The sequence below is a fragment of the Camelus ferus genome, chromosome 26, assembly GCF_009834535.1.
Source record: "Camelus ferus isolate YT-003-E chromosome 26, BCGSAC_Cfer_1.0, whole genome shotgun sequence".
Classification (NCBI taxonomy): Eukaryota; Metazoa; Chordata; class Mammalia; order Artiodactyla; family Camelidae; genus Camelus; species Camelus ferus.
The window spans coordinates 13,535,150-13,560,099 of record NC_045721.1 but is presented as its reverse complement, the minus strand read 5'-3'; the positions used below and the strand labels follow the sequence as shown (position 1 = coordinate 13,560,099).

Genomic DNA, 24,950 nt, shown 5'->3' with positions numbered 1-24,950 from the left:
GGCCATTCAACATATGGTGAATTATCGTCAAGAAACATTTCAAAGGAAGAGAGCTAAATTATGAAAGTATTTACGACATCATCATCATCTATATCAGTAAAACATTGCCCTCTAAAGAAAAGGAAAATTTAAAAAAAATTATAGAAAAATGACTACATGAATAAGATATATATAAATTTGATAAATTATTATGCAGCCTGTCATTTTAAATTTGAAAAAATAATTTGAAGTATAAAAATATTGATATGATTTTAAGGGAAATGTATAAGACAAATGATACTGTACACTGTAGTGTCAATTATGTAGCATGAATATACTCAAATTTTTTCTTGTATTAGAGGGATAGAATGATAGAAATAGAGATTTTGTCCCAATTTATCATTGATAGTGTTATAATGTTTTTATAATAAAAACAGGAAAAATAGAGTATTGTTTCCAAAGAGAATAACACTGAAATTCTTTCATATGGTTTTTTTGTCGTAGCCTCTGTAAACTTTTCACCCACTTGGTGAAGAGCTGATATTGCAGAAATGTGTTTCACTTCTCATGAGAACATACTTCTGATAGATTAAACAAACTCAAAAGATTTCACAATTCTTTGTCAGTACGTTGATGTTTGGTAAGAAATTGTCATTTTCTGTGAAGTTACTTTTTCTCTTAACTTTGGAAAAGACATTGTAAGGCTCATTTGGATTGTCGTTTGTTCACAGGGGTATGTTCTCTAATATAACTGAAAATAATTACTCTGCTAGTCAGAGTAAGGGACTGAAGGACTATGGTTAAGTCTAACAAATGCCTTTGAGGCAAAAGTGGGAACTTGGTGGGGGAAATGATTTGTTTCAGTTTCCTATGTACACACAACTCAGAGAAAAACCTTTTATTTCCCAATGTGTAGCAGAAGAATTTTTTACATTTTGGAAATCTAGCTATCTTGCTAAATATTTTGTCTTTCATTTGTTTATGAAATTTCTTCTCAGATACTTATGTATGTGATGAACATCTAATAAGTGGCAGGAACTCTCTGGTCATTGAACCGAAGGGAGAAAAACTCCTGAATCATGGTTCTACCTTGGGTGAAAGGAGACAGACAGTAGACAAGGTACATAGGGAAATGTATTTCATGTTAGATGGTGATGAGTTTGGGTGGGAAAAATCAAGGCAGGAAGGAGAAGAGGAAGTGAAAGAGGTAGGTTGCAGTTTTAAATCTGATGCTGGAGAAAGGTCTGTCTGAGCAAGTGAGCGAGTGAGTCAGGACTTAGTGAGATGGGAAGGTGTTCATGGGTCTTGAGTAGAGGAGTCACGTGATCTGACTTACTTTGTAAGAGAAACACTCTAGAGGCTGTGTAGAGAATAAAGTGGAAGTAATAAGAAAGAAGCTGAGAGACCAAATGGGGAGCTATTAAAAGAGTCCAGGTGAGAATGATGACGAGGCAGGAGAGAGATGATGGGGAAACCAGGATGGCAGGAGGGGAGGTGATGGAAACCGTCAGTTTCCGTCTAGGGTCTGAAAACTAACTCACAGGATCTGATGGTAGATTGGGGTGTGGAGGATGAGAGAAAGTGGGGGACATGTGGGTCATGTTAGAAATTCAGGCTGTGATGTTGTTAGGCAGATGAATATACACGCCTGGAGTTAACGGGCAGTCTGGGCGGGAGATAAAGATGGGAGAGTCCTCAGAATTATAGACTGCTTTAAGCAGTGAGACTAGTGAGATGACCGAGGGGGTGAACAAATCTAAAAAGAGGACAAGAACTGAGACCAGACGCACTACAATGTTACTAGTTCAGGAGAGGAGGAGGGATAAACAGGGAAAAATAACCCCGTCCTCCATGCATGATCTCAGTATCATCTGCAGTATCTCTTCTCAACAGAAAAGCATGAGCAGGACCAGATTTCTGGTATATTCTCACCCTTAGTTCCTGCTCATTCTTCAAAACTCTGATCAAGCGTCATCTTTTCTACGTCCTCACCTTGACTACACACTTTCCCAAGAGTTAATCGTTCCTTTTTGGACTATGCCTGTGCTTTGTGGGTGTATATATTGCACTGGTTTTTCATGGAGATTTTAATCTTCCATTATGAGTGCATAGGATCTTTGGTGGTTGAGAGTGTTCTATACATATTGACTCAGACATCCCAGAGGCTTGCACGGTGCTTGACATCATGCCACATAGCAGGGGTTTGTTGGACTAGCCTACATGAAGGGACAGGTGTTTCCAAGTTAAAGTCATCGATTGTAAACATCACAATACTTGCCATCTATTTTTTTGTTTTTGTTTTTATGATGTAACATCTAGCATTCTAGAGCCACTTTAAGAAAAATGAGATTCTTTCTGTCTCCGAAGAAAATGTTTTTAAGCCAAGGAGGCCCTGTGGGTTCTGAATTGCAAATGCATTCGGAAGCTCAGGTGGAGCTTTTCTGAGCAAGTGTTAATTAAAGTAACGTTCATCCTGCTAGCTGTTGAGGCCAAGATTAGATCAGTGGGTTATCATTCTGGATTTGCTTTCTTTTCTCCTTAAAGTCATACAATGTTTAAGTTTTCTGTAAAAAACATTCATATAGGCTATGACAGAGGTCTGTAATATGTATATTTAAAGAGCTAAACACACAAAGAGTGATTTGAAGGATAGCCTCAAAAACAATTTGAGGAATCTGTATGGTTGCTTAAGCTCATGAAGATACTATATTTTTTCCTTGAAAACAAATCTTTATCAAAGATGTGTTAACTGTCAGATTACTCAAGACCAATAGTGCAGAGAGAGGAAGAGAGAAAGTTGAAGAGCTGAAGAGTGGTTCTCAAAGGCGGATGGGTGTTTGGAAGTGTGCAAGGATGACGTTTTTGGATTTTTTGCAGGGGAAGCAGTGATATAATGATTAGGGGACATTGTTGACATTTAGTGGACGGCAGCCAGGGGTGATAAACATCCTCTACAAGGAAGACAATCCTTCACAAAACAGAATTGTCCCAACCAAAATGCTAGTAATGTTTCCTTGAGAATACAATAGCTGCTCACTGATTAGAACTGACAAAATGAACATGAGTGCTGATTAGGGACAGGCTGGCGTGAGTGGCAGTGTCTCAACAGCCTAGCATAATCACCTGACCCTAAGATTTGCTTCATGTTCAAGGAAAGTATCAAAAGAGTAAGAATGTAGAGAAAAATTATGGACAAAATTGAATTATGGACAAAATCTATTTACAAGTAAATTATCCATCAGAAGAAACAAACCTTTTTTGTCCCCTTATCTCCAAACATCCATCTTTAAAAAACAAACTATATGGGATGACTGTCTCACACAAAACAAATCAGATCATTCATCCAACGGATATTTATTAAAGATATTCCATATTCCAGGTTGTTTTCAGCTCTGGTAACATGATGCTGAACAACGCAGACATGGTGCCTACGCTTATGTAGCTCAGAGTCTAGAGAGATTTATCAGATTCAAAGCTTTCACCTCTTTTTTACAAAAAATATTCCCATCTAGAAGATTGAGTAATACGAGGTGTTTTCTTTATATTTAAGTGAAAATAGAGTCATAATATCTCAACTATTAGAACCCAAGCCAAAGTCAAACACATGGAGATGGGGCCAGTTAGCAGACAGAGAGGAAAGGTTTCTAGGTATATGGCTGGGGTATCTAAGTGTATACTTTTGAGCCCAACCTTTATAAACTGAGTTCAAAGTTTAAAAGCCTTGCCACAGTCCCAATTCCTTTGAGCTATAGCTTTAAAGTGAATTTAGATAAGTTTCATCGTCACTTCATTTTAAAAAATTGTTCATCTGTTTTGCTTAGCCAGCAAAAAGCTGTCATCCAAGTCAAATAATAGGGTAAATTGAAAAGGGGGAAATGGCAGGAGAGTATGGATCTGAATTAACCATTTTGGTTTCCCATAATGGCCAGCGTTCCTGGGTAATTGTTTATTTCTTTTACTTTACCTCTGCCTAAGAAAAGAGGAAGTAGGTCTATAACTTCCCTGTCTGCCCACTTTCTCCACAGTGGCTGAATCATTTAAACAACACACTCCTGGGTCAGTCAGATCAACAGGATTTACAAAAAAACTAAAACCAGTGCACAGAATGATGCATGTACAAACTGCAGATTGCAAAATAAAGAATCCCCTTGATAATATTTAAAAAAAAAATATTGATGGGAGTTCAGTCACATCCTTACTTGTCAATAAATACCTCTTCCCCAAAGCAGGATGAACGTTTGCATGTGAGTGATTGTCCTTCATTTTCTGGATGAGAGATGAATTTGGTGTCCTGGAGCTGCGCGTGCACTCAGTTAAAACTTCAGCTGTGCTAAATCCATAACTCAGCATTAGAGAAAATAAAAAATGATCAGAAGATGTTGGCTTCATGCTAAATTTATCAATCAAATGAATGGAGCTGTTTCCAAGAAAAAGTCACATAATTTCTTTTCACGGCAAATGTTCTTAAAATGCGGTCTTCAGACTGGCAGCAGCCGGTGGTTCTAGAGAAGTTGTTGCAAATTCCTGCTCCTCACCCAAAATACCAGGAACACTGGGGGGTGAGGCCCATCAATCTGTTTTTAATTAAGGCTTTCAGATGATTCTGCTGCGTCTTAAAGAGACATAGACATGGATTGTGTGTGCCGTAGACTATGGATTGTGCTTTAAAAGGTACAAGGACGTATTTGAGAGCTGCCGATGTATGTAGTGAGGGAAGCCCTGAAAAAAAAATATACAAGAAAAAAAAAGTCATGAAAGGGAGAAAAAGGAAGAGGAAGACTCCATTTTCCCTGTGGTTCCTTGTCTAGTGACTAGACTTTATCTTCCTAAAGGGATAAACAGATGCCTTGGCAAAAGAATACTTGGCTCATGAAGCTCCCATAAAAGATCACAGGAAATATTTGTTCTAAATTTTGCATAACTATTTGTTCTATCCAGAACCTGTGACAAAAGATCACAGGAAATACTTGCTCCAACTTCTGCACTACTGTTTGTTTGAAGGGAAATTCTCTCTCTTTTTTTTTTTTTTCAGCTAAACAGTTGTTTTCTGCCACTTGGGAAAATATACATAAATATTTTAGCCAAGAAAGGAAAGTTCTCTCTCACTCTAAAAAAACACACACATGTAATCACAGGTACACGTTTGTACACAGAAAGATGCAGGAGTGGGTTCCATATAAGTCTTTCAATGTCAAAATGAAAATTTATGGCTGGGCATAATACGTTGCTATATAGGGCAGATTGTTATCCTTGTTCCCTTGCTAAAATTGGATTTTAATTATAAATATTAATTTGAAACGTTACACCAAAGGGCCCTAGCAATTCCATGTAATTAACATATTTTCCCCGTATTTGATAGAAGTATGGACCAGTGGGATAACTTTCTGGATCAGCAGGAGGACACTAAGAGCTGTACAGAGTCTGTGAGGTTTGATGCTCGCTCCATGACAGCTTTGCTTCCTCCGAGTAAGTACAATGGTGGGGTGCCTGTGGGGACTGTCCTTAGACTTAGTGACACTATGTAAAATGATGGTCTTGAGACTTAACCCTAAATGTGTGTATTCCATCTGCCAGGTTGGATTTCACACTTTGCTTGGCGGATGGAATACTTCATCTTGCTTGTATTGTGGTTGTTTCTTCTCTTTTTTTCCTCCTTTTCTTTATTTTTTCTTTACTTCTAATTTTTTTTCTCCTTTTCCTTCCAGTCCCTCATAGAACATTATTGAACAATGTCTAAACGTTTGTTTTTAGACAATGGGCCTACTATATGGTACAGGGAACTATATTCAATACCTTGTAATGGCCTATAATGAAAAGGAATATTTATGTATGTATAACTGAATCACTGTGCTGTACACTAGAAATTAACACAGCATTGTAAAGGGACTATACTTCAGTAAAATAAATAAATACATACATACATAAACAAACATAAAAAATGAACTCTCATTTTAACTTAGGAGTTTACAACCTGAAAATAAAATTTCCTTCTTTTTTTATTAAGCAAAAAAACAATGGCCATTGGAAAGAAATTTCTAGTGGATGTTTTATTTACCTAATCAGAGAAATATCTTCCTCTGCTACTAAGATTCCCCTCTACATTGAGTTCTCTTTTCCACAATTGGCATCCCATTATGTGCTGTTCCATATAAACAAATACACTAAAATATTAATAAGTTTTAGAGCATCCAGAGGATGGGCTTTATTGCTCCATTTCAAAGTTTAATCAAAATGTGAATCATTTTGTTATTTCATTATTTTTGCATTGCATGCAAATCCTAAGAGGTCTCCAACTGCAAAATTATTGAGATGGAATTAGAGAAGAAAATTTGCATAATCATCACTGAAAATAACATTTCTCTTATCGAACTTAAAATCTAGGAAAAAAACCTTATAATTATGTAGTTACTTGAGGAATTTTACTTTCACCCAGAATATATTCCCATGTTAAAGAGAAGAGTAAAAGACATGTTTGGATATGTTGATGTGGTATCACTATTAAAACTTACCAACTGATGCCTGCAAATGAGACAAGTACAACTTGTAGAGGATAGTAGCTTTGTCTTGGATGTTTAGATAATGGAGAAAAGATCAAATGTTCGTAGTGATGCCTGTATTGACTTCTCCTGTGACTCTTTTTTGCTTCCTACTGAATAAATGAGAACCTATTTTTTTGTTGTTGTTCCCTTTTTATTCCAGTAGGTTTGATAGGAACAGTATAATTGGTGATTGCAAAAATTGTAATTAAGTAAGAAGAGTAAATTTTCTAACAGTAGTTTGGGCTTTTGCTTTTTTAGATCCTACAAACGGCCCAACCCTTCAAGAGAAGATGAAGTCTCTCAAAGCCGCACTGATCGCCCTTTACCTCCTCGTGTTCGTAGTGCTTGTTCCTATCTTCGGAATCATGGCAGGTACAGGATTCTAGAGTTCGGAGACTCAGCAACTCCTCCTGCAAATTAGTTACTGCAGGAGCAAAAAGAAACATTCCGTCTTTCATATGTGGGAGGGTCATAAGAGGAAACTTCATCTCACAGAGCGCTCCTCAAATTAACTAAAAGAAAAAAGAGATTCTGCATAGTTGTTAAGTAAAACAATTTAAAAAGAAATAGCATAGCAAATGGATATTTAAGATAAAAATAGAGATATGTGGAGGTAAGATGGAAAGAATTAGACCATTTCAAAAATGCTATTATCTATAGAGTCCTATATACTTCTGGGTGTGCATCATAAATTTTGTGATAGATATTCTAGTCATCAATGTGAAGGTATGAATATGATCATTTACATTAGCAATGCCTAAAATATAAAATCAAGCCAGTTATTCAGGAAAAACACTTCTACTCCTAATACTGAGAGCAGAAAGAAACATTCCTGTAAGTCTTCAAAAAGAGGAGACCTTGTAAAATAACAGCCTGTATACCTCAGTGAGATTCTTACAGACTATGTGGGCACATATTTCCTAAGGGTATTATTTAAAACACCTCTAAAAATAACCTGATAGCATCCTTTCAAATTAAAAAAAAAAAAAAACAGAGCACTTTACTTGGTTTCTACATGATGTTTTTCAAGTACATATATTTTTGGAGAGTTTCGCTTGAATTGGGGATAAATTTGAGAGTTTCTACAGGGGTGGATGGCTTAAAAATAACTCAAGAAGATCTGTAAATATTACTCCCCTCAGTAGCATTTTTGAGAGGTTGGCATTTGAATTTATATGCCTTGCAGCTCTCCTCCTCTCTGTGACTGACCAAACGTCCACACGTGTGATCTAACAAGAGACAGGCTGGGAGTAAGATATATTTGTATGTGCCTAGTCATCAGCTTAACAAGAAAATGCTCCTAACATAAGGCTAAACCTCCTTTACCAAGAGGCAACCTAAAGGAATAGTCTAAGTCAGAGCCAAAATTCTACTAAGAAAGAAATGATCATGAAAACAACAACTCTAACAATAGCTATCGTTTTTGAGCATTAACTCTGTTCAGGCGCTGGGCTATAAATTTCCTGCAGATTGTCTTAATACTTACCCTTGAGCAGATGCTTGCCTATCCTCGTCATTCAAAAATAGGAAACTGTTCAGTGGTAAAGCTGGAGTTCCCACCCACGGCTCCTGACTCCTAATCTCTGTGGGCTATTATCTCCCAGTGCAATTGGGTTTTTAGAACAAAATCTGGTCAGCCAATAAAAAACAAAACAAAACAGAGTTGCCATAATTTTAGCCAGGAAGGTATTTTCCATTTGTAAAAATGACTCCTATTTTGGCCATTAAAAACAAAATCAAAACCAACCAAAACCAAACTCAACCAAGCAACCAATCCAAGCAACCGCAGCCATCCAAGTAAAAGAACCTGATGTGTCTGTCATTAGACAACCGACTTCCTGATACACTGAGGTCACCTGTGTTGATTATTTACATGTTTATCTGTAATTAGAAATGCGTAAATAAAAGATGTTTTATTGTTTTTGATCATTAGCTATCAGATAATTAGAATTTGGGTAAAATTCAACACTTTTATACAAACTGTGGCCTGCAGAGCCAACCCCAGGATGTGCAACTTCTTTCTACTAGGCCCCTGCAGAATACAGACTGAAGTCTGGAAAGACTTCAAGGTTGTAACCAAGTTCAAAATCTGTAGGCTAGTAGAAAGTACTACCACAACAATACATTTGTTCTAGGGTTGACAGTGATTGATCTGAAGTAGTTTTGTTTCCTAAAACAAATCTATTAAGATTGACAAAAAACTGAAACTGTTCAAATCTTATGAGTTCACATTAGCTCCCAAAGTCCAGAATTTGGAACATATCTCACTGTGTCTGTCATACTTGAATAATAAGCAATTGATAATCCATTTACAGCTGTAAGTTGTAGATCAGAATATTTTCCAAAAAGAAACTAAAATGCAATACATATCTCTACTTGATATCAGTAAATTTCAAATATAGACAAAAATGTATCCCTGAAATGATAGAAATTACTCGGCAAATATAAATCAGTAGATGAATTTAAATGTAGATGAAAACTCTAAAGTGTCTTTACACATTGAAAGATATTTCTTAAGTATAAAATCACCATGGTACCTTTTTTTAAGAAGCTGCTATTCACTATCATAGTATAACAACATATAATAAAGTCTCTGAACAATAAAATACAATCTAGGATTCATGTATATAAATCGTTACTGACGTACTGAAGATCCTTTAGCTCAAAATAATATAGAATTTTGGTAGGAGAAGGTATTACCAACATGAAAGAGTAAATGTGATCTGTAAAATTAAATATAACTCTCTCCCTAGGTCTTTGCACAAGCCATAAGATTTGTCTCCTTTCAAATATGAAATAAAAAAGACACAAAATGCCATCTCTCTGATGATAATGAAAGAAAGGAACATTTGAAAATAGAAACTCTGGCATTCTTTAGCTATATTGGTGATACAGAGTTAAACATTTTCAAAGAAAGTAAGCATGAGATTAGTTTTCATTCAGAAGTTGGGAAAACAAGCAAAATCTCTAAGCAAAATGTAGCCTTCATTGTCAACTCATGTTGAACTTGGTGTTAAGGAAAATCCCTTGGTAATGTGATGTTTTATCAAATCAGGTCTTCCCTTTCCATACTGTGAAAAGGTCTTATAAAAAAATATTGAATAATATGCAGAAGTCGTTATGATAGAGTACCAATTAAAAAGTCATTTCTGAAAATAAATAAATAAATAAAAAGTCATTTCTGAATTATATATAAAGTCTTATTTTTATAATAATAATAAGATGATAGTGGGAACAGAAATTTGACATGCATATACCATAATGTTAGCACTTAACCTGGAATGGTGAGATTAATGGTAAATTATTTTTCCTTATTACTTGTCTTTTCTAAATTTTCTGCTATGAGTATATATTTTCTAAGAAATAAAGAGGAGCCTTTTAAAAGCAGTATTTTTTTCAAGTTAAAAAAACTTAATTGTCCGATTTCCTGCTCTACTAAAAGTAAATCAGGCCTGAGTAAACTGAAAATGATGATTCTCTGCTAGTTTAGTGGTAAAATCAGGAAGATGAGCCAACAATTTATTCATACAGTGAATAACACTCCAACTTCTACTTTTACTCCATATTGTTTTTGTAAGATCATCATTTATCTTCATAATAACTAACACATTCAACATACTTACTTCAGACACTGTGTTAAACACTATCTCACTTCATCCTAACGGCAGACCTGAGGACCAGGACACAATGTACTTCATAATCTGTAGAATTTACTCTTACTGACAAAGTCAAATGCAATGGCCCAGAAGATTCATCTAAGCAGCAATTCAGAAAGAATGACTTAATCATGGAAGAAATTCTTATGTACAGTGGGAAAAGGAGACTGTTCTCTCTCAGCAGTATGCCTTCCTTGGTTCATACATTGCATATTTAAAATAAATGCCTGATGTAGTAGAGCATTCAGAATGTTAGAATGGGATGGGATGGAATGATATGGGATGGAATGATATGGAATGGAATGGTGGATGCATTTAAGGATACAAGGCGTGACTCTATTTTTACTTAAATATGCAGCGCAGCTCCTGAAGTGGGAAATGAAGAATTGCACATTTGGTTCAATTAGTGCAAATGATGTGTATGCAAGTCTCGCAGGAAAAGGAAACGACAGTGAAGATGAAATAAGATTTCAAGAAGTCGTTACAGAACACATGAGCAACCTGGAGAAGAGAACCCAGTATCTTTCAGATAACCAAGCCAATTTCATAGATTCTGAGAATTTCCAAAATTTCAGTGTAGTGACTGATCAAAGATTTAATGATGTTTTTCTCCAGCTAAGTACCTTGGCTTCCTTCATCCAGGGACATGGAAATGCAATAAGTGAAATCTCCAATTCGTTGATAAGTCTGAACACCACATTGCTTGATTTGCAGCTTACTATTGAGACACTGAATGGCAAAGTCCAAGAGAATGCATTTAAACAACAAGAGGTAAGAGTTTTTGTATTGGAAGGTCACATGCTGGGATTGAATCCATTTGGATCCTGTCTCTGCAGATAGTTCGGGGGTGGTGGCAGTGGTGGGGAGAGTTGGAAACCCTGTTTCAACATTATCCTGCTTACCCTGATTCCCCTGGTAATTTTACTGGAAGGTTTCAAATGGATTTACCTAGTGCCTTTTCCAGGTTCCCAGCAAAAGGATAAGTTTGTGTTTTCATTGAATATAAACTTTTTTAATGTATTTTAATTTTACAAATACTCTTAGAATGTCTCTTGGGACTGTCTAAGCCAATTACAGTTTTTAGATTATCTTAACGGGTTGAAAAAGACACTGTATTTGCAAATTTTACAACAAACCCAAAATTTCTTCATCATCAAAGGACTGGAAGCTTTATTTACTTGGGTAACTTACAAAATCTAAATTTCAAAATAGTTAATTTTGTCACTCTGAGAAAGTATACATAAGGCTTTATGTATAAAGGTAACTAGAATTGAGGAATTAAAGTTTGAATAATGTAAACATCTTATGACCATCATAGGATCAAATACACCAGACAAAAGAGCAAGACATTCTAGACCAGTTGCAGCAAAAATTTCTTTGCAAAGGCCCAAATATAACACTTAGGCTTTGGGGACCACATGATCTCTTTTGCAACTTCTCGTCTCTTCCACCATAGCACAAAAGTGGTCATAGACAATGTGTAGACAGACGAGTGAAAATGTGATCCAATAAATCTTCATTTACAAAAAGACTTTGACCCACGGATCATAATTTTCTCACCTCTGCTCTAGACTATTCTGTGGCCAGCCCTCTGGATAACTTTGTATTGATGAGAAAGAAATCAAGAAGCAAGTTGTTTATTTCAAAACTGGATTATTTTTGTTGTTGTTAAGTAATTATAATTATTCCTTTACATGAAAAACAAGGGTATAGCTAAAACTTTACTACGCATGTGAAAAAATAATATTACAGAGTATCAAAACCCTGAGATGGTGCTTAATGTAAAATCTGTGTATTTTCCACCATTAGCTAAGAAATGCTAGCATCTTTGTAGTAGACTTTGAGGAAAATGTCAGTTATGGGAGTAGAAACTGATTAAATTGGAGGGAAAGGAGAAGGGAGGAGAAAAATGACTTTGTGTAGAAACGGGGTCAGAGGAGTAGTGCTCAGAACAGGGTGAGGAGAAAGAGTTGGACACACTGAAAGAATAAGAATGTACTTGATATTGGTAATGCCCCCAATCCATCAGAGACTGCAGAGTATCTATGATTCCACATAAAAGAGAAATTGAAACCAGATTGGAAGCCATTTGGAGGGCAGTAGAAGTCCTAAATATGTTTGAAGTGATAATTGGTTGAAATTATCAAAATCTGGTGATGAGTGAGCTGTTTGCATTTGGATTTTGCACTTAGGTTTTAGAAGGGGTCCCAACATTAGAAATGGGGGAGGGAGTACAGGGGAATGGGGGAGCTTCCAAAGCTAATTTTTTTTAAAGCTTTTTCAAATTTTTTAAGGCAGTAGTCATTTGTAGAGATTTGGAAATTAAGTCAGTGCTAGTGTGTATGTGTATGTGTGTGTGTGTGTGTGTGTGTCTGTCTGTCTGTCTGTGTGAGCACTTGCTCACTGAAAACAGCATTTGAGATCTCATTCCCACTGCTTAATCGATTTGATTCATCTTTGAATCTTTAGCTCAATGCAGAAATAAGTAAATTAAATGAATGCCTGAATCAGTTAATGCTGTTTGAGGAAAAGGCTTATAAGTAATACCAAAGTAATATTTATCAAGGACAGACCAAGCATTAATTTGAAAGAGAAAAATAAAAGAGGGAAGTAGAATTGATCATCTCCATTGTAGGTAGAAAGAATTGAAAGAACACGAAATTAAATGCTTGTTTCTACCAGTGCCACCGGTGGTAGAGTGTGGGACATGTTTGTGGATGCTGTGTAGGACTTTTAAAAATAATATCAAATACACTTTATCTCTTCCTGATAAAATTATTTCAAGTGGCATCCAGTTAATGTGAGCACCATATGCAGTTTTCAAAGAAAGGGAAAAAGGCAACCTCAGCTTTAGGGATGAAAAACATGGTTGATTTCCAGGTCTTAGGTGACAAAACCATCTGCTAGTCCCTTGACCTTTGCTCTGTGGATATCTGGGACCACCTGACAGAGCTGGAGCAATTTGTAGGCACCTAAATTAAGTTTAGCACATTTATCACGTTGCTGTGCCCCGCAAACATCCACGCTCGCTATTCCACCTTTATACCAAATTGTACGGAAGATGCCATATAGAGGGGGTAGAGGGTAGAGATATTCTAATCAAGAACAAGGTTTTGGATGGAGGAAGACACAGTTGGAGCAGTGAAAACTGAAGACTCTGCTTGAGGACAGTGCTGGAGGAGAGGCAAATCTGGATATATGTTCATTCTTTCCACAGGTTTTACTTGACTATCTAACCTCAACTTGTCCACTCTAGTGGAGGGAAGTATAATTTTCTCTTTATACCCAAATTAAGGAGCAATACACCACTGGTTTCTTAAAAGGAAAAGTAATAAAGAAAAATACTGTCAAAAACTTTATAACTGGATATTTAATTTCATCATAATTCTGAAAGCAAATTAAACAAGAATTTCTTATGTCTACTGTTACTCTGAAAACCTTAGTATGTTGATAATACCCAGTATTTGAGGGCAAAAAGTAAGCACTGATATACAATGAGTAAGATTTTTTAAATGATACTGTATATTTGGAAGGCAGTATGGCAATATTGAACAAAATTTATATTTAGTCCCTTTGATCAGATCCACTAATATAGAAGCACTTGAGTAAATATGTAAATATCTATAAAATGGTGTTCCTTTCAGTATTATTTAAAGTTGTAAAAACAAATGTGCTACTTAGAATCTATCAATAGGAATCAAATACATTATTAAAAATACATACAATATAATTCTACTAAATTATACACAATAAGGCAGTCTCTAAGTACTTTAAGAGGTGAATATTCTTAATGTATTATTAAGTGAAAAATAAAAGCATATTCCAGAATGTACTATGATCTCTCAATGTTCACAATCTCTATATATTAATGCATGTGTGTAAATACACACAAAGTATATGTGCGTTTGAAAACATAAAATAATGAAATCTTAAATACAGAGGCAACAAAAATTGAAAGATATTGTTAATATGCTAGTTGTGATTGTATTGAGTCTGCAAAGCTATCCTTAATGTTCATTGCTACTGAGAATTATGACATTAACCTTTTATTGCTATAAAACAATTTAATACACAGATCTACTGAATTCATAGCATTGGAATTACTCTACAGCATAAAGAATTTCACTTCAGACAAATTAAAAACCATATGACAAGTGTTTTTTTAGCATTTTTATGTCTATATATTTGAGAATAGAAGCATACCTTAAATATATATTTAACCAATTTTTTTTTCTGGCAGGGACTGTGAAAATTCAGCCATTCAGTTAAAAGAGAAAATGCTTCAAAACCAAAGGCTTCAAAACAGTGCTTTGAAAGAGTTCTCTAATTTCCATATTCTTATTCCATTATATTCCTATAATGTTATAATGTGTCTTTAAAAAAAAACCTGACTTGCAGGGCTTCTTAAAATTATGTGTTAGGTAATTACATGTATAATAAAATTGCTGATGTTTGCTCATGTTTCACAGGGGATGAGCAAATTGGAGGAGCGTGTGTACAATGCATCAGCAGAAATTATGTCTCTGAACGAAAAACAAGTGCATTTGGAACAGGAAATAAAAAGAGAAGTGAAACTGTTGAATAACATCACTAATGATCTCAGGCTGAAGGACTGGGAACATTCTCAGACCCTGAAAAATATCACTTTAATTCAAGGTAAAATATCTTCTCATTCCTCCAGAAAATGACATGTTAAAAGATACTGATGTATGTAGAAATTTGGTATTTGAAATTCTATGGTTTAAAATAGTTTGGGGGTATACATTTACTACAAATATCCAGAGGAAGGAGACGAGATGATATCAAGACATATTAAGACAACAATATCTTGGTATCCTTTAAATAGAAAGTAATGGGAGAAAATGAAATCTCACTTAAGTTTTAATGAGTTATTGTTCAGAGCATGTCATATGTACTGAAAGTGAGTCCAAATTTTCTGTAAGGCACAAAGTTCTCTGTGTGCCTAAATCAAACTTGTTAATTCTGCTTCTCTAAACTTCCAGATTCTTTCTTCTTACCTGATTGATTGTATTATTAGTTAGAAAGGTCTTTAGAATTTTCCCAGATAACAATTAATTTGTTCATCTCTTCTTCAGTTCCTGTGAGTAAAACAAGGTGAATTGAATCGTACTGTTTTCAGTTAGTATATACAACATACATATTTCTACACTAACTTTTAGTCATTATTTACATTTTAAATATTTTTCCCATATTTTACTTTCAACCTTTTGATATCCTTTGTACTAGGTTTGTCTCTTGTCAAGAACAGTTTCTAAAATTTACTGTGCAGTGTGGCCATCTCTTTTCACTGTGCTTATTAAATTTTACTGTCTTGTTTTGTGCTCTGCTTTTGTCCAGTTCTGTATTCCTTTTGCTTTCTTTTCTTGTTAACTTTTGGGTTGTTTGAGATTTTTGTCAATAAACTTTTCTCTCTACCAAAGGCACCAAAAAGATGTTGGGAACTTTATAGTTATTTTTATTTTGTTGATAGTTGTCCTTGAAATTTACCTTGAAGTCGCAAATTGATCAGTATCTTCACTTTACCATGAAACAGACAAGGAACTTAAAATGCTCTGCTGACCCACTTCCCTAGTTTCCTGCTGTTTTTGAGTACAGCTCATTTCTATTGTATGTATTTTTTTAAACCAGAAATTTTGTCAATATTATTTTTCTTACATTATGCAAACAGTATTTGTTTAGATTTACCCATGAGTTTACCAGTTTTTCCTCCTTCTAAGTGCATCTGTGACATCTCTTCTGGGATCACTTTCCTTCTTCCTGAAGTACAGTTTTTGGAGGTTCATTTAGTGAAAATCCACTGGTGGTGAGATCTGTTGATTTCATTTTTTCCATTTTGTCCTTGATCTTTAAAATTGTTTTACTACCTGCATATTTCTTAGGGTGACAGTTACTTTGGTGAGTTCCATCTATATTTTCTTCTGGTTTCTGGCCTTTCTTGTTGCTTTTCAAATGATTGCTACCAAACTGCTGGTCAGTCTCTTTATCTTTAATACCTGTCGTTCTACTAATCTGCATTTTTACATTAACAATTTTTTCCATTTGGCATTCGTTTTATTTCATTTTCTTCTTAAATCCACTTCTATTTGTGGATTTAAGTCTATCATAAATTTGGGAACATTATCAGCTTCAGTCTCTTTGAATATTGCCTCTTCACAACTCTCTCTGCCCTTTCCTCTGTAACCCTAATTAAATTCATGTTGGATTTTCTTTTTCTAGCTACCATATCTGTTAAGCTCTATTTTAAAATTTTAACCGTTACATCCTATTAGTAATAAGAGAAACAGAAATCTATGCAATTTCATTTTACAAAGCACTAGGATAATTAAGAAGTCTTAATGTCCAAGTTTTTACAGGAAAAGAAAAATTAAAAAACAAGTCCCAGGAGACTCTATATAGTATAATTTTTGTTTCTAATGCTCACAATTTACCAAAAGTAAGTGTATGTTTACCAGTACATACACATGTAATAAGAATGGTTGTTTTAAAAATGCAAGAAACTGAGAAACACATCAGCTTAATGATGATGATGATGATGATTTTGGTTAATGATTATTTTTGAAAAGGAAGTAGATGAATGGGATTGGTGAGCAGCTAGATCGATAGCTGCTCGTCTGGTCGTTATGTTGCAGGTGTATTCTATTTATTATTGTGCTTTGTAGTTTAATTATATAGAACATTCCACATGTATTCTTAAATTATTACATTAAAACCAGTGATAAAGACAAATTTAAATTAATCCAGTTTTTCACTAACAATTAGACATTCCCACTTGGGATTGCAAATAAATATCCCAAACTTCACAAATCCACACCTCAAACCATTAGTTCTGGAGCACCTACCCCCATCCACCCCTCAAATCTATTGCTTCCCCAGTCTTATCTGTCAGTTGAGTCATTGTCCAACTGATACCTCACTCCAAGATCTTGGACGCAAGCTTTGATCTCCTCTTTCTCTCACTCCCTATGTCCAATCCACATGAGTCCTGTTAACCCTTCTTGACATACACTAAACTGCCTTCTCCCTCTCGCCTCTGCTGCTGTTCTGACTCAGGCAGCTGTAGTCCAGTCCTGTGCACTGCATCAGCTTCGCTACTGTTCTCCCCGATTTCACAATTTAAAACAATTTTTTTTTAGATTTAAAATTAAAAAAAATTTTGTGGGGGGAATTAGTTTTATTTTATTTATTTATTTATTTATTTATTTATTTAATGGTCCAGGGGATCAAACCCAAGACCTCGTGCATGCCAAGCACATACTCTACCACTGCGCTATACCGTACCCTCCCCTTTCCCTGATTCTGCTCTTGATCCATTCTACAGAGAGCAAAAGAGTGCTATCCAAAAATGATAATAATAATACATTATTAGATCTTTTCTCTCTTATGACCTTCCAGTATCTTCCCACTGGGCTTGGAATAAAATCTGAACTCCTACGTGACCTGACACTCACCTACTTCTCTGCCTTCTTTTCTAATCTGCCCTCGGTCCTTCTCTCTAGCCTGAGATCTGGAAGAACGAAAGTGCATGAAAAAGTGTAAGTTATTAAGGAGGAAGCGCTGGTTTCGCTTCTTGCTCTCCGCATTGTGCACGAGACGCCTTCTCTTTCTTTAAATGTTCTCTCTTGGATGTCCATTCCTTCCTGGGTCTACTCAAAATTACCTTGTTGGAGATAATTTCTCCCTCTTCCATTCTCATTTTTTTCCCCGTCTCTCTGTGTCATTGGTGCTGTGACTTCCTCAGAGTACTCAGAACCGCATGATGTGGTTTCACATACGCAGTCGCTCTCTGTTCATCACACATCTTCTCTGATGGAACGTGAGCTCCATGCGGTTGGAGCTCGTCTCTCCTGTCCACGTCTCCATGCCCGGCACCTGTTAGAGGGCCTGGCAGATAGTGGGTGAGCGATTGTATCTGTACTGGATGAAGAAGTGAAAGTGACACTTCTTTTTTATGAAGTTACACTTTGTAATGGCAATGTCATTCTTCCAGCTTTCTGAGACAGAAATTTTAATTGTTGTCATTTTCTTTTCTCCCAGGAATACCATTAGTTCTTAGGTTCCACATTCTCTATCCCTTTCTCATTTGTTTGTATTTGTGTAAACTATTCTTATCACTTCCCTGCCAGAATGTTTCAATAGTCTCCCATTTATTTCCTGCCTCAGTCTTTCAGACTACGATCCTTTCTGCTCTTGTTAGAATGCAGCCTTCCTAGAGGGAAACCCTAGGTTACAAAAAGCCTCTCTGTTGCCTCCTTATTAGACACATTTCTCTCTGTAGCACCCTAAGAGCTTCTATAATGTGTCTCTTAATGACTTAAATGCCTCACTCTCTCTTTTCTCTTTTATAAACCAGTGTATCAATTGATGTTACTGTGATTCTAACATATCCAGTACTTTTTACATCCTGCCTCTTGCCTTTTCCTCCACTTGAAGTGATATCTTTCCTCTTCTATTTATATCTGAAAATATCTTATCTGTCATTAATGTCCATATAGTATGCCACCTCTTACATGAAGCCTTTTCTGCTTCCACTGGATTTTTATAAGGATCTAAATATGAGGGAAGACTGAGAACAAAGTGAGGAGTTTATGATCATCATGTGCAGGACACGGAGAAGCACAGCTCTGGAAATGTTGGCAAATATTATTAATATTATTAGTGCTATGTTATCATCTGAGGATTTTAAGTGATATAATATTCCTGGGTTTGCTTTTCCAGTAAAATGGATAATTTTGATCTATGATATTTTTAAATTGCTGAGTATTTTAAATCAGTACGTCTCTGTGGCCATGTAGAAACCTTAGTTCTTTTTCCCATAACGTGGCAGAACAGATGGCTACGTTTCTTTACAGTTGATGCAGACATTTGTTTTTAAACTGAAACTGAAGGAAATATGAGGGTAAAATAGACAAAGTATGTTCAGACCAAGTTAAAGATAAAACAACAACTCTAGACTAGTCCAAGTGCAGGATGGTATATGAATGACAGCAGGATTGGAGAGACAGGTTTTCGGAAAAAAGCTCGAGAGCATTGTATTGATAATGTTCTCAAAAGTTCTACACAGGGAGCTATGAGAAAAGTACTATGTCATCTGTGTACCTCCATCCCTCCAAAATATCTGAAAGACACTAACATCATTTGTTGAGATACTTCCTACATTTTGTTCCAGGCAGTAGAAGTCTAACATCTTAAAAATGAAACACAATATAATAGGTGAGATTAATGCTACCTAAAAACTAAAATAACAATAAAAATGTAACATCCAGCACATCTAGTTAGAACTCTCTAAGGGAAGCCTTAACCTGGTTTTCTTACTCTGGGATTCAGGTAGCTGGTATCAGTATTTTTACATAAAAATAGACAAAGGGATCTTTAACTCAGAATTTTATAAAATAACACAGATGTATTTTTGTGATTGAATTAATGCTCCCACTTTTTTTGTTTGCCTTTACTGAAGTATAATCATTACAATGTTGTGTTAATTTCTGATGTGCAGCATATTTCAGTCATGCATGTACATAGATACATATATTCTTTTTCATATTCTTTTTCATTATAGGTTACTAGAAGATATTGAATATAGTTCCCCTGTGCTACACAGTAGAAACTTGTAGCTTATCTATTTTATATATAGTAGTTAGTATCTACAATCTCGAACTCTCAGTTTATCCCTTCCCACCCCTTTACCCCTGGTAACCATAAGTTTGTTTTCCATGTCTGTGAGTCTGTTTCTGTTTTGTAAATAACTTTGTGTCATTTTTTTAGATTCCATGTTTAAGTGATATCATATGGTATTTTTCTTTCTCTATCTGGCTTACTTCACTTAGAATGACTATCTCCAGGTCCATCAATGTTGCTGCAAATGACATTATTTTTTTTTTATGGCTGAGTATTGTTCCATTTGTGTGTGTGTGTGTGTGTGTATCACAACTTCTTTATCCAGTTATCTGTAGATGGACGTTTAGGTTGTTTCCTAAATGTTGTCTTGGCCACTGTAAATAGTGCTGCTGTGAACATCAGGGTGCTTCTATCTTTTCAAATTAGAATGCTCCCACATTTTGTTCTGTGTATAATTACTATACACAGTTACATGCAAAATAATTGAAAGGGTAGTTGGTGATTATGAAAGAGTTCCATTTCTTACTTATTAAAGAAATGGTGACAACTCTTCGTCTCAGAGGCGAAGAGCCCAGAGCTAGTCTGTGTCCCCTCTTTCTTGTCTCACGCCTTCTAGCTTTTCCTGGAACGTCTGTGCCTTGCTTTAGAGCCCTGATCACTAACTCAGAGTCTTTGTGTGTGCACTTTTTTTTTGCAAAATGTCATCCTGGAGTACTGTGGATTTGCTTTCCTTCAATTTGCTCAGCAAAATTCAGGCTGCAAATTGAGTCTTTCTGTCCTGCTGTTCCCCTCCTTTGTCACCGTGCAGAGATGAATGAGCTGCAGTTGTGTTCATAGTTGTGGAGGTTAAAACCTCTTTGTTGGGAAGAACTACACCCTGCATGGAATAGATGTGTAGCTTCCCATGACTGTAAAACCATAACATTCCTTGTATAACACCCAGGTGTATGTTCCCAACACCAAGCTATATCATAGGAGCATTTGCTAGTTGTTACTACAACTGCCTAATGCCCAGGAGTGTGTAGTTTGCATGATAATTATGTAAAACAAACAAACAAAAAAAAAATAGACACAACACAAACAGAACATTTGTCAATGGTTATTCTCTCAAGATGACAGAATTATGAATTATATTTTTCCTCTTATTTTTTCTAGGCTTTTATATTTCCTATAATAAGTAGAGTTGCTTTTGTAATGAAAGTGCAATAAGACATTACTGCCCAGTGGTGTCTAGGAAGAGAGATGGATAAGGTGCCATTGAGAAGCAGGATGATATCTAAGTAACCAGGGAGGGAAAGTCCCGAAACCCAAACTAAACCTCAAAAAATCAGAAACAGATCAGAAAAATGGAGAGAAGCAGGGACAAAGATTTCAAAAAAAAGCAAAAGAAATGGACAGAATATACTTATTCATGAGATCATTTTTATCTATTTGTGAATTCCCTCTTATTTTCGTTTACCTTAAATTTTCAGGTATTATATCTACCCACCTGATTAAAAATTGTAAACAAGTGCTCTCTAACCATTGATGCTAAACATAGTTGTGTGTTGACCTTGAGTTATGTGGCTGAATCGCAAGAATTGAAAATGCCTCTTTCAAAACATTGCTATTTGATTATTCTATAGTACATCCAGATTTGTTTCTTCCTTTTGGAACTGAAAATTGCTAAGTGTTCTGCTTTAAATGAAGGGACTAATACTTGTCCTGCAGCAGTCCATGTGGAAGAGGGACATACTCAGTGCCATCTCGCTAAAGAGGTGGTCACCAAATATCTGTTTTGCTGGGCACAGAAAATTCACATGATGAAATCAGGGTTGCTCAAACTCAGTACCAGGGGGACACCTTGGTAATTGTGAGCCTAAATAGTTAAAATCTTCCTTGCAACCTACCCGACTTATTTTATGTTATCTACATCCATCTAGGAATTCCTCTCTAGGAATTTTACTTGAAAAGACATTCCTTTAGCCATTTTCACTTTCCTCCCTTCCTCCACATCCCTCCTGCTTACCCAGAATTCTCTTTCTTCTCATTCTACCCTTTCCTTAAAGTATCCTGCAAGTCCTACCTCCTCCCTCAGTAAAGTCTTTTCAGCCATTGCTGCTCATGCTGATCAGCATCTAACAAATACCCAAGCTTCTCATTTTCAGCAGCTTGGTTTGGGGTTGTCTACTGCTATGTGTGGAGTTTGGTTTCCCTGGAGGGTATCACATGACTTATAAGTCTTTATTCATTAATTCTCCACAGAGCATCTAACTCAGGATAATGAAATCTGCCTGTTGGTGAGGTAACAGGGAGATATTCCGGGAGTCTTAGTCATCAGCCAGCCTCCTGGTTCCAGCCAGTCTGGGGTCGTGTGCTTGTGGTCAGCATGTAGTCACCACCCTCCGCCTGGGTGGGGGTCTTAGCTTCCGCAGAACTACTCAAAGATGTGCGTCAGATTGTCCTGTATGTCCCTCGAGGATAAACTAGGGCTCTGTTTTATCACTACTGACCATTTTTGAAGCTCTCCTTACTGTTCTTGCTTGACTGCCTCTCCTTTATTTCTGCTCTCTCACGTCTCTGGTAACTTCTCTGCCTGCTCTTTGGAGCTCAGGGAAGGCCTAGGAGATGAAAGGCTTTTTTTTTTTTTTTTTTTTAATACAAACAAGAAACAGGGGACCTGTTTAAGAAGTTGAGGTATATGTATATGTATGCATGTGTATATATATTGTGAAATACTACTCATTTGTAAAAAGGAATAAAATAATGCCATTTGCAGCAACATTGATGGACCTGGAGATTATCATAGTGAAGTAAGCCAGACAGAGAAAGAAAAATACCATATGGTATCACTTATATGTGGAATCTAAAAAAAAGATGCAAATGAACTTATTTGCAAAACAAAAACAGACTCACAGACATAGAGAACAAATTTATGGTTACTGGGGGGTAAATGAGGTAGAAAGGGATAAATTGGGAATTCAAGATTTGCAGATACTATCTACTATATAAAATACATAAACAAGTTTTTCTGTGTAGCACAGGGAACTATATTCAATATCTTGTAGTAACCTATATTGAAAAAGAATATGAAAAGGAATATACGTATGTATATGTATGACTGAAACATTATGCTGTACATCAGAAATTGACGCAACACTGTAAACTGACTATACTTCAATAAAAAAAGAAAAACAAACAAACAAAAACCAGGGGACCCAAAGGGGCTTTTGTATCCTGGAAGGCCCTATGGGGTCCTGTTTGGTGTCACTGCCCCCTTTTCTTTGATATTCCTCAATCCTAAGGGGAACAGAGAATAGGAGACCAAAAAAGGGGATAAAGATTTGGATAGAGAGGTCAATCATAAACTTGGCAGGGGAACTCGTTTTAGGGGGACTGTGTGTCATGCCCAGTAGGTGCACAGTACTCATGTGGGTTTGTGCCATCGTTGACTCGGTGTCTTTTCTCTGCCCCCAGGATCTGTGAACCTAGAACAGTGCTGGGCACATTTCAGTACAGAATCCACAATTAGGTTGTCTAATTTAGGGCTGTCTCATCATTGCACTACTCAGTAGCAGGGTCTGCTTCCACTGGGGAAGGTCAGTCTTACTCATTCTGTGGAATTGAACAAGAGATAAAAGGCTTTGGGTTTGCCTGTGTAACTGTCTTGACAGATGACAAATGCATTTTACCTGTGCTTTAAAACTATGATCAGTAATTGTCATTTATTTTTTAAAGGTCCTCCTGGACCTCCAGGTGAGAAAGGAGATAGAGGTTCCATCGGAGAAGTTGGTCCACGAGGCGTTCCAGGTCCAGTAGGTATGGTAATAGTAACTACTCCATCCTGCACTACAGGGCTAGGTGATAGACATCCATGGATGTGTGCAGGGGTAGGAACCATCTGATTGGTTCCCTGTGTGGCATATGTGTGCATGTGTGTGTGTATTGAGGGGATATTAAATGGTCCGGTAGCCTCATCACTATAATGTACTGAATGGTAAGCACTGAATTGATTTTTGAAGAAAGTTAAATGCTTTAACAACATGGGGTTGCTCATAAGTCTAGGGAGTGCTGTCTACTCACTGACTACAAACAGTGTTTGGCAGACCTAGCTTTAGGTCACATGTGAAGGAGAACACGAAAACCATCTTCACATTGAATATATTTGCAAGTTATCTGGTTTTTAAAATACAATAAAAAACACCCAAATTAATATGGGGGGAGGGTATAGCTCAGTGGTATAACTGGAACTTATCTGCTTAAACCTATGCAATCTGAGTGTAAATATTGACCAGAATACAGATGACTTTGACTTTGCTGTGAGCCACTCTCTGTATCTTATTCAGAGAAAAATTGTTTCAAGTTATTTTCCATTGTTTTGTAAACTTGAAAGTAATATTTTGAAAGAAGATAATAGAAGACAGAAAAGGAGAAAGAGCATGAACTTTCTTTGCTCTTAAGAAAATAAAGGAGATAATAATAGTAACATGACCATCATGATATTCATGGCTAGAAATAAACACCTGCATGCTTTTTGAAAGTAGAGAGTATATTGCATGGTCTAATTATAACTAGAATGATGTGTGCTGCTAAAAAATGTCTAAACACTATGAACTTCATCTTATTTTTCTGTGTTTGGATTATATAAAATGTTCTTCTTTTTGATCAATGTATCGACCAGCCCAGGTTACATCAGAAAAACAATTTTTAAAAATGAAAAGCATGAATTTGACACATGCTTGCCCTTTACATCATAGTGCTTAAAAAGCCAATATATAGAGTTTACATTAAAAAAAAAAGACTTTAAGTTTTTTGAAAAAAAAATATATATAGGGTGAATTGTTGGTTTGCTTTTGAAGGTACTGCCAGGTAAGATTCTGTATTCAGAAAAGTCCTTCTACTTGACTAGCATTCAGCAGATCTTAGCAGTGGTGCATTAATGTCACAAGCAGGGGAAGTCACCAGCGTTAAATCATCTGCCAGAGCGGCTATTGTCAAAGGTCTGTCAGCTCCTCCGTTACAAATTGCAATTGTCAAAGCTTTATAACTCAACCATAAAAGTTCAGTCTGGGCCACCACTTGCTGTACAAAGCATCATCTTGGGAACATCTTTTGCAGCTGTTTCTGAACTGTGGCTGTATGAAACAGAAAGAGGGAGTTT

The 24,950-nt window shown here is 36.1% G+C and overlaps 1 protein-coding gene across 6 annotated transcripts in view; it reads left to right on the top strand.

The window, feature by feature from the left end:
* The window catches only part of MSR1 (macrophage scavenger receptor 1), a 64,279-nt gene that overhangs the window by 6,251 nt on the left and 33,078 nt on the right, over positions 1–24,950 (top strand). For 4 of the 6 annotated variants that reach the window (XM_032468676.1, XM_006191592.3, XM_032468674.1 and 1 more), the window contains 5 exons: positions 5,339–5,445; positions 6,777–6,890; positions 10,533–10,945; positions 14,644–14,830; positions 23,528–23,608. In XM_032468676.1, coding sequence (XP_032324567.1) covers positions 5,343–5,445; positions 6,777–6,890; positions 10,533–10,945; positions 14,644–14,830; positions 23,528–23,608 — 898 coding nt within the window. In that variant the 5' untranslated portion in view covers positions 5,339–5,342. Of the gene's footprint in view, positions 1–1,022; positions 1,100–5,338; positions 5,446–6,776; positions 6,891–10,532; positions 10,946–14,643; positions 14,831–23,527; positions 23,609–24,950 lie in introns of those variants that run through there. The other 2 variants (XM_032468677.1, XM_032468675.1) reach the window with 2 other exon arrangements.